Here is a 10,006-nt window from a genome sequence, read left to right as displayed (position 1 = left end):
TCCAGCTCCACACCCCACAGTGTGTGGTGCACCCCAAATCCAGCTCCACACCCCACAGTGTGTGGTGCACCCCAAACCCTGCCAGCTGTAAGGGAAGCTCTAAGCGGGACAGGGCAGGAGGGCTCGGCATGGCCTTGCTTTGGTTTCCCTGCAGTTTTTAGTAGAAAATACAGGGAAAGTCAGCTTTGGGAAACAGCTCAGCTCCTGCAGGAGAGGAGCCCACAGCAGCTCCAGGCCCAGCCCTGCTCTGAGCCCCAGCTGATGACATCCAAGAGTTGTCATCCTCACAGTCACGTTTGTTTAAAAAGGAAGAAAGTTTTCTCCATTTGTTGCTACGAGACAGCCCCAAACAAATAGGAGGGTGACCCTGCAAAGGTCCCAAACCTGCCAGAGCTTCCCAGGGCTGGGGGATCTGCCAGTGGGGGCACTGGGACTCGGGGTGCTCTGGGGCCCTGCCTGCAGCCCAGCTACGCACTGTAAACAGACTAAAAATAGCCATGGTATGCTCCTCACCCTCTGCTGGGTCAGTCGGGACAGCCTTGTGCATCTCCCTGCATCCAAGTGGCCACAGTTCCAATATCCGGCCTCTGCTGTTACATTTGCGGGATTTTTTTCCCCCCCCTTGTTTTACTTCTTTTTCACAGATTGTCAGCAGAGCAGCTCCTGTGCCCTCCAGCCTCCTGAATCCTAGCTTGAGAGGATGGGGAGCAATCCAGGTCCCCTCACCCCTCCAAAGCTCCCATCGTGAGCATTTGAAATGATACAATTAACTTGTTTTTAACTTGTACAAAACCACCTGGAAACAAGTAACTCTTACTGGGACCCTCATTTGATGTGGGTTTGGAGCTATGCTGTTGGAAATAATGGGATGTTCCCCAAGTGTCAGCACTGATGGAGCCTGATTCCTTCAAGGCTTGTGTCCTTTCAGCTTTGTCCAGATCTGATGTGCTGTGACTGTGAAGGATTTCCTGTAAGGTCCCTGCTTTGCATTTTGGGCCCAAATCTTCTCCCCAGCATAACCTTGCCCTGCAAGGAATGCTCCCAGCCCTTTTTCCTCTGTACTCACCCAGGACCAAAGCAGAAGTATCTTGGAGCCTGTTGTTTTGGTAGCCCCAACTCTGCTTTTCTTTAATAAGGAATTTTGTCTCCTGGCTACTAGGGAAGTTGAAGGGGATGACTGGAAAGCACAACTCTGTGAAAATGCTTGGTTTTAGAAGCAGGCTGAGGTCACACTTCTCTTTTGAGGAGAGTCAATAAAGTGTAGTGTCACCTGAGCAGCCAGATTTGCTTCCAGGGGGACTTTCCACCAGTGCCTGGTGCAGAAGTGTCCATTTTAATCCATGCCTGCCACCAAAGCAGCGTGTTCCCCAGGAAGGCAGCAGGCAGAGGATGTGCATTGTCCCAACCTGGGGACACGTGTGCCAGCATCCAGGTGGAGGTGGCCTCCTTGTCCTGGTAGTGTAAGCCCTGGAGCTGCAAGTCAGGTGCTGGAGCTGGGACATTCCAGGGAGCACTTTTGGCTGTGTCCCTGTGCTTGGGACACCCCGAATCCCAGTGATTTGTGCCCAGCCGTGGCTGCCAGCTGCTGCCCTCACGTGTGCGCGCAGTGGGAGCGAGGTGTGCGCGCCGGTGACGTCGGGGTTGCCGCTCTTCAAAGCGCTCTGCGCTCCAGGACCAGCTTGCAGGATTAGGACCTAATAGCTTTAAAATCCCCGTGAGCCCCTTTGTCACCCGGCGCCGGGTGCTGGTGGCATACAGGACTAGGGAGTCTCATTTATCTCTGGTCCCGGGAAGAAAAACCCCTCGGAAAACAGCCCCTCACACCCTGTTGGTGCAGGGTTTTTATTTAAAGGTGGAATGTGGAAACAACCAGCATGTAACTCCCTTGTATCCTCTCTCCCCTCAGGCAGAGGTCGGCAGTGATGAAGAGCGCAGACTAAATGTGAGGTAAGCAGAGCTTTTGGGCTCTTAACAACGTTTCCGATTGTCTGCCAAGCATCCCAGTCCTGATCCCGAAGAGATCCCCCAGCCTGTGCCTTGCTGGAGGGCATGGCCTGGTCTGCAGAGAGCTGAACCTGGGGATGCTCTCTTCCTCATCAGTTTTGAGATCAGCATTTAGCAAGCTAAAAGAATAAAAGAGAGTTTGTGATCCTTTTTCCCTGGTGGGAAGACACTGGAAAATTACTGGTCAGCTCTGGCCACAGCACTTTAATGTTATCACAGCATCTCTGACTCTGCTGCTGCTCCCTGAGGCTGGGGCTCCGCTCAGGAAGGGGGATCTGCTCCCAGGGTGGGGAGGGGAGAGCTCTGCTTATTCCTGGATATTAACTACCAGGAATTTGCCTCCTTGGGGTTGTGCAGAGCCACTGTGTTCATGTAAAGGAAATAAAGGGCTGCCAGAGAAGAGAGAGGCTCCTCTTGCTGATCCAAAGTGGTGACACAAGCTCATGTGCCATGGCCCTGGCTAATGGAGCTCTGAGTAATGCTGTGGATGGCTCACTCTAAGCCTGGCTCTTGCAGGCAGCTCTTACCCTCTAACCTGTAAACCACAGCCCAGGGGGGAGGGATAAAGGCACAGCAGTGGTTCAGCTCTCGGTTTCTTCTTGTCTCTCCTTCCTGCTTTCATTATCTTGGGTTCAGGAAAAGCAAAGCCGTTCATGCTGCTGCTTGAACTGTGTTTGCCCTGCAAGTGAAGTCAGAGACCAGAAAGCAGGGCTGCTTGTGGACAGAGAAGGAAATTGTTGGACTTTTTTGCTTCTGTGATCTGGGGTGGTGTCTCTTGGCTGCAGCCTGCCTGGGAGGCCTGGAATTCCATGGCTATCCTGTCTGCACACACATGGGCTGCAGACAGAAGTGCTGTGTGTCTGCTGTGTGTGCTCTCCTGTGTGTGGGCATTTCATGGCTGTCTGTAATGCCATTGGAGAGCTGATGACTTTGTGGGGAATGGATTTTGCGTTGATCAAATCTAAATTCAGGATTCCTTGTTCTGCTTCTTGTACAATCCAAGACCCCAGCAGGAACCTGCTGAAGCCATGAACAGCCATAGAACCCCAATTCTTTTGCTTTTCCCCATGTGGTATTAAGCAGTAACATGTAACTGAGCAGGATGGCAGCCTCCTCTTTTAGATACACAGTTCAGTGCTGAAAGAGAAAATACAGCTTTATCCTCTTCAATGCAAATGTTCTCACTGTACAAATAAATCCTGGTGAGATCCTTGGATTTGTGGCCACCTTTTGTCTGTCTGGCCTCTTTGCAAGCCAGGCATGTGCATCCACCACTGACCAGAGCCACCAGCAGTGGCTTAGACCAGGCTTAAAGGCTGATGCTTTTCTCCTGGCTGTTGAAAAATGCTGCAGCACTGACGTTGGACACTGAGATCCCATGAGCTTCCTCTGTCCTTCAGTCTCCTGGGGCTGCTCTTCTGTATACGATTGTCAGGATAAGAATCTGGTAATTAAATAGCCAGACAGACCTCGAGAATCAGATGGCTCTCACGCACAGCCTCTGCTGTCCGCAGGGGGAAACACTGCCAAGAGCTGGAGGAAATGTGCAGACACAACCCAGATGATAAATGGAGCTCCTGTTTGTTTGGTGGGTCAATCCTGTCCCCTTCCCACTGGCTGCTGTCCCCTTCCCTGCTCTGGATTAATCTGCTGAGACTCTGCCCGGTGCCCAGGGGGTGGCAGAATTGTTCAACTTCATTGTGCTGCTTCTTTGAAAAATCCCTGCAGGATGGCCTGTGCTGGTGTTTGTGCCTCGTTCAATCCTGGTCTAGGCTTGGTGACAGCTGGGCTTTGTCACACGTGCCCTGAGCACAGGGGTCAGCAGTCCAGCTCCTGGCTCTGCAGACCTCGGAGATCTAAGGGTGAGGGAAAAGGAAGGATTGTTGGAAACTTGTCCCCAACATGCTGCCAGCTCAAGCTGTGTTTCATCAATACAGGATGGCTGAGCTAGTACACATTTATGACATAATGTATTCATCTGCCTGGTGTCAAATTCTTTTTGTTCATTCCAAAACATTCCAGGATTTTCATATGAGGTTGCGTAGTTGGATCTGGTTTCATGAGCCATCTGATTGTTTTCTTGGAGGAGCAGGTCTGTATCGTGCTTTTGCACCCAGCCACATCTTGTTGCTCCCTGGTCATCCTTCCTTATGGTTTCTATCATTCCAAAATGCTTTTCTTTATTCCTGGAACAGCTTCTACCCCAGCACAGGCCAAGAGGACATGCTCTAGGTTCATCTTTGCTTTCAAAGATAATGCTGCTATCTGCATTTTCTTGGACATTAATCTGCTTTAAGATGACTATCTTTTTCTCTGTTACCTAACATTTTCTGGAAGCTTCAACAATGTAACATCCATACTGCTACCAGCAGGCAGCCAGGAGTCTGTGTTGCTCCCCGAGGGTAAAGACTCAGAGCAGAAGGAAAAATAAGAGATCTGAGAGCCCTGTAGGGCTCAGTGCAGCCAGAAGCTGCACGTCTGAGCTGTGTTATCGGTGTCTGCTCAAACCTTCCCTCCTGGATAACCATCAGGGAGATGCTGTGGCTTGATCCCTTTTTCCCTTAATGGTGCTGCACACCCACAGCTCACCCAAATCTTTGTAAAACCGCTGTCAGGACTAGGCCAAGCCCATGGGAGGATGTGTTAGCCTAGACTTAAGCACAGCCTTAAGTTCTCTGAGATCAAGTTCCGCGCGAGCCTCGTGCGTGTGGTGCCTGTGGCCTTATCTCAGCCCCAGATCCTGCTGCTCCAGCTCTGAGCAAACTCCCAGGAGATGCTATCAAGGAGGAGGCAGAGCAGAGCCCAGCTCTTTCCCAGCTGCCTGCTCTGGCACAGGGCTGGATGTGCAGTTCTCTGTTTTTGGTGTGATCCAGTTGATTCTCACTCTTGGCCATGTGCTGGCTCTGCCACACCGAGGCAGAGGAGATGTTGTACAACCCAAATTGCTCTGTGAGAGTGGGCTGTTTCTCAGATGTGGTTGGCAAAAACAGCAAGATAATCACTGGTTTTAATTACAAATATAAACAGGGTTGTTTAGCCAGTTGTTCTGTAATCTTTGCTTTGATTGATTTGCTTTCCAATCACAGGCTAAATGCAGGGCCGGGTGAATGTTTTCAGGCACCTTCTGCAGAGAGATAGATGTTGAACCACTGCAGAAGGGCCTGGAAGTTGGTTATCTCCAGGCTCTGATCAAGCCTGAAGATGGCTATGGAAAGAATTGGTCTTGTTTGGCACCTCTAAACGAAATTTTAAGAGCTGGCTAAAGCAGCTGTGGGAGGTAGAGATTTTCAGGGTTGGGCTCGTGTACATTTGCAGATCAGTGATCAACAGCAGGAGTCGTTGGAGCAGACAAACTCTTAACGGAGCAACAGCAGGTTTAGATACGATATCAGGGAAAATTCCTTCATGGAAAGAGTTGTTAAGCATTGAAACAGGCTTCCCAGGGCAGTGGTGGAGTCCTCATCCCTGGAGGAATTGAAAAGCTGCGTGGATGTGGCACTTGCTTTAGTGGTGGCCTTGGCAGAACCACAGGAGCAGCAGGACTTGATCTTGGAAGTCTTTTCCAACCTAAATAATTCCATGATCATCCCTCTGGCACACACCACAGGACACCATTATATCTTATATCACATATGTATATATCTTAAACAGTGTATATTTAATGTGTTTTATATTTTTGTGCACCAAAATTATCTTTTAACACCACGATCCTCAATTTCTTTAGGGATTTAGGAGATGTTTTGCTGGAGCAGCACTGAATGAACGCCTTGTACCCATGGCCATGTCCACGGTGCCGGGCAGGCGCTCAGGGCGGGGGAGCACGGGGGCAGCTGCCTTGAGGATTTATTTGTGGGGACAGCAGCTCATTACAGCCTTGACAGGTCCTGCTGGCTGCAGATTGATTGTGTCTCAGGGAGCTGGTGGGAGATCTCGGGGCAGAAGTTGCTGACTTCACAAAGTGTTCAAAACAGGACGTTGAATCACATCCTGGCCGGTGGCAGCATCCTGCCTTAGCGTGCTCCGTACAATGGGGAGGCACCGGCCCAGCCCCCGGGCCTCAGGAGCTCTCAGCCCGGAGGTGTGGCCCTGGAAGTTCAGGAAGGTATAATTAGGCCTTTACATTTTGTGGTGGGTTGTGTGTGGATGTTCAAAGGCCACAGAGCTAAGGAAGCGTTCACTTATTTGACACTTATTTAAGATCTGGCCTTTCCAGGAAACTGTTGCTGACTTGAAGTTGAGCAATATGAGGAGTTTACTTGGATGTAGGTAGAGCAGAAGCAGGAGAGCTGCCAATTTGAAGATGTGATGATCAGACTCTTTTGGAATTGTATCTAAATCTTTTTGGGTTTTTTTTTCCTTTCATGAAACCTCAGCAGTTTGGCAGAACCCAAACCATGAGGCCCTATTATCAGAGGTACTGGCTGTGCACCGAGCACTTGTTCCTGTAAAAAGCCAGTGTGGTCACTGTTTATTTAGGTGTTAGAGCTGGGTCAGAACAATATTTTGGTTTTAAATGCCTCTTGATTTGAAATATCTTAATCTTTGATAATTGTCTGCCAAGATCTGTGAGTCAGGGATTTCTCATACAAATCAGAGCTGTGATCTGCCTGGCAAGTGCTCCTAAGATGTTTTTGGAATGGGGAATGGACAGAACACCTTCCTAGGCCTGCTTTTACTTCTTGTGAAATTATTTCCCAAGAGCCCTGAGTCTTTTCCCAAACATTTACACATCCCTTTTGCAGCATTTAAATCCTTGATGCAGAATCCCTTCACCACTGCACAAAAATAAGCCAAAAATAAGCCCAGATTCAAACAGATTAGGGTACACAGCACATCCACCATTTGTTTATGTTTATCTGGGATCAGGACTCTCCTCTGCAGGACTTGTCTTCCCTCTCTGAAGATTTTAGTTGCTTGAAGAAATCCTTGCTGCAAGAACTGCTGGTGAAGGAAACCAAGGATATCAGGAACCAAGTCAGCCAGAAATACAGGGAATGGGACAAAATGTCCTGTTCAGATGTCCCAAAAAGCTGCCAGGTTCCTTGTTTGTTCTGTCTGCCATCCAAATGGTCACATCCAACCGTGTCCAACACTTGCATCCCAGTGGAGACTGCTGCCCATGCCTTGGCATCTCCCTCCCATCCCTGCAAAACATCCTGAGCTGCAGCTGTCTGCTTCCCTCTGCAGCACCATCCTGCTTGGAAAAGGTGCCTTTGGAGTGGAGGGGGGAAAGAAGGATGAAGCTGAGGTTTTTACCACCACTTCTCCATTGTGAGTGAGCTTTGCCTCTGCCTGGCACTCTCCTGATTTTGGGAATGCTGGCTGTGTACCCTCAGGGGGCTGGGAAGGCAGGCTGCAGTTTAGTTAAACACTCGAGGTGTCAGGGCTGAGCCAGAACTTTTCTCACTCTCCCTCTTAACCCGCGTGATCCGCCTGGATTTATTTTATTTTGTTTTTCCACATTACCAATGTGTCATGTACTCCCTGGTCTCCACTGCCTTTTTTGGAGCCGTTCTGAAACCCAGCAGCTCAGCTGGTTTTAGGGTTGCTGTGCCACCAAGATTCCCAGCCATGCTTCCGATGCCATTGTCTGTGTCCTGGCTGACCTTCGCTCACACCGCTTGGAAGCTGCTCCCTTAATCCTTCAAACTGTTATTCACCTTCCTTTTCTTTTCCAGTGGCGCCATTGGAGAGTTTCCACTTGTTTCTCTGGGAGACACTGCTGAGTGGGTGAAGTGGGGTGACTTAATAAAATAGTTCTAAGGATTAAAACAATGGGCTGACAGGAGGAATGCAGAAGGATGGGCCCATGTGCTGACAGCTCGGCTGGGGAGGAGGACAGGAGCAGGATCAGCTCCTGCCAGGAGTGTGGGTGGAGGCTCTGCCTCTGGTGTGGCCCCTCCATGGTGGGCATCTTCCCACTCTCCTTCAGCCTGGGCACTGCTCTGGGATAACTCCAGGGGTTGTGGCCTGGCTTGCCCCTTACCTGTGGTCATGGAACAGGAATGGCAGGAACATGGCAACATCCAGAACAGTGACTTGCAGGAAAACACAGGGAGCCAGTGTTTTGGGAATAGCTGGCTTTCCTCAGACCACCAGGGAAATGCATGCTTTTGCTGATGTTCTGTGTGTCCCTCTGCTCTTCCCTTGGGCCAGCTCCTGCTTTCCCAAACTTTGTCCCCCAGGTCCATGAGTCCAGGTGAGCATGAGCTGCTGTGTGGAGCAGCTCTGCCCAGCCCCCACGGCAGAGTGAGTGGCCCTGGGGTTGCCACAGCAGGCTGGGGACAGTCTAGGGCATGTACTGGGGACACCAGTACTGGGAGGTTGTGTAGGGTTAATACTCCTTTTCCTAGCAGCTCGTGCAGGCTGAGGTTTGGAGAGGATCTAGCCTGGCCTCCTGAGACAGCAACTGTCACCAAAGTGACATCGTGTTTCAGTGGGAATCTCAGAAATGCTCCTCAGGATTCAGACCGAGTTCCAAGCCCATGGCGTAGCTGGGTGATGCCAGAATCAGCCTCGTGCCTTTTTGAACCCTGCAATTAATGGGATGAGCAGAAAGGATTTATTTTTTCCTTGTGAAACAATCTCTTATTTTATTTGGCTTTTCACCATCCAAGTACTAGGGATTCCTAGAATTTTCTCAATCCTGGCTGTTTGGGAGCAGTTCTGTCAATTTACTTTGCGCAAGTCTGCTGGAATGGAGAATGATCCTGATAATTTGTTTGTTTTCCTCTTCCTGCCCCTTCTCTTGGAGGGTTTATTCCAGCTGCTCATGGGTTGTCTGCAGGCACAGCGTGGATCCTGAGGTTGCCCCCAGGGTGGGATACTCAGAGCCGAGCTGGTTCAGCTCCGTGTGGATCCGTGCTGATCACTGCTTCAGGCCGGTGCATCCCAGGAGCGGCTGGAGGGACATCATCAGCAGTCTATTTCTGTTGGGAAATTGGCTTTTGTGGGCTTCATGATTGATTTCATTTTTCTCTTTTTGCCCTTTGTTCCAGAGGAGCGTTTGTGTTGAATGGCCTGCAGTGTCTGCAGCCCTCTCAGCATTCCTGCTGGGATATGGCCCACGATCCCCACGCCTCTGAGCCCAACAATGCACATTCACACTCCCCTTGGTCCCTGTTCTGCTGAGAACAGCAAAGCCTGTTGAGTTTTTCTGTCTCCCCAACATCTTACTTCCTTCAAAATAGATGGGAGAGATGGTAGCTCCTGCAGGGAGGCTTTACAAACCCCTCTCACAACTGGAGCTGCTGCCTGGCCCCTTCCCAGCACAAAGATGCCCTGGTTGTGTCCGAGGAAGGGGAGATATTCTCCTTGTGAACCTCCAGCCCATGTTTTGCTTTTGTTCTGGGGATGACTAGTGTTCAGCTCAGGAGGTCTGGGAATGATGACTTTGGGTGTGGAAGTCACAGGTATGGAAAGAGCTTTCCTGCCTTGCATTTCTGGTAGTAAAAACACCTCAGTCCAAGTGGTCCTGAGCAGATCTCTCTGACCTTGCTAGGTGTTTTGGGCTCCTGCAGCCCTGACCACAGCTCAGTTTTTCAGCATGTCCCAAATCCTACACGTATGCAATAGCACTTTTTTCTAAACCATCATTGCACGTGTTGGAACTGGGCTTTTCCAGGTGCTGCTCCATGGGGAGCACACTGCTCCAATGGCAGCCCTGCTCTGTGTGGGGCTGAGCTTGGATGGCTGTGCTGATATTCCCACCTGTGTTTGTCCAGGTGATTCCCTCTAATCGTTGTGTGACAGAGCAAAGTGTTGGACACACTTCATTAAGAGCAGGAGAAGGGACTTGCTGCTGGAGTCCCTGGGGCTGTTCCTGGGGCTGTGCAGTGCCATGGGAAGGAGCAGCTTTGAAGTCCCTTTTTCCCCGGTGCTGTTTTGTGTTGCCCCTTTCGAAGGCCCCTCTGGTGGTCAGGAAGTGTTATCAGATGTGCCTCTGTCAGGCCAAAGCAAGCAGTGCCTCTGCATTAACCTTTGGCTTTTTTGGGGAGCAGAA

At 50.4% G+C, this 10,006-nt stretch overlaps 1 protein-coding gene across 1 annotated transcript in view; it reads left to right on the top strand.

Moving 5' to 3' along the window:
• Positions 1 to 10,006, top strand: part of SSH1 (slingshot protein phosphatase 1) — a 31,134-nt gene that overhangs the window by 2,701 nt on the left and 18,427 nt on the right. Inside the window, exon 2 of the mRNA XM_015643503.3 lies at positions 1,907 to 1,947. Within this exon, the coding sequence (XP_015498989.1) occupies positions 1,907 to 1,947 (41 nt within the window). The remainder of the gene's footprint in view (positions 1 to 1,906; positions 1,948 to 10,006) is intronic.

The sequence above is a fragment of the Parus major genome, chromosome 15, assembly GCF_001522545.3.
Source record: "Parus major isolate Abel chromosome 15, Parus_major1.1, whole genome shotgun sequence".
Taxonomy (NCBI): domain Eukaryota; kingdom Metazoa; phylum Chordata; class Aves; order Passeriformes; family Paridae; genus Parus; species Parus major.
This window is presented reverse-complemented; position numbering and strand designations above follow the sequence as displayed.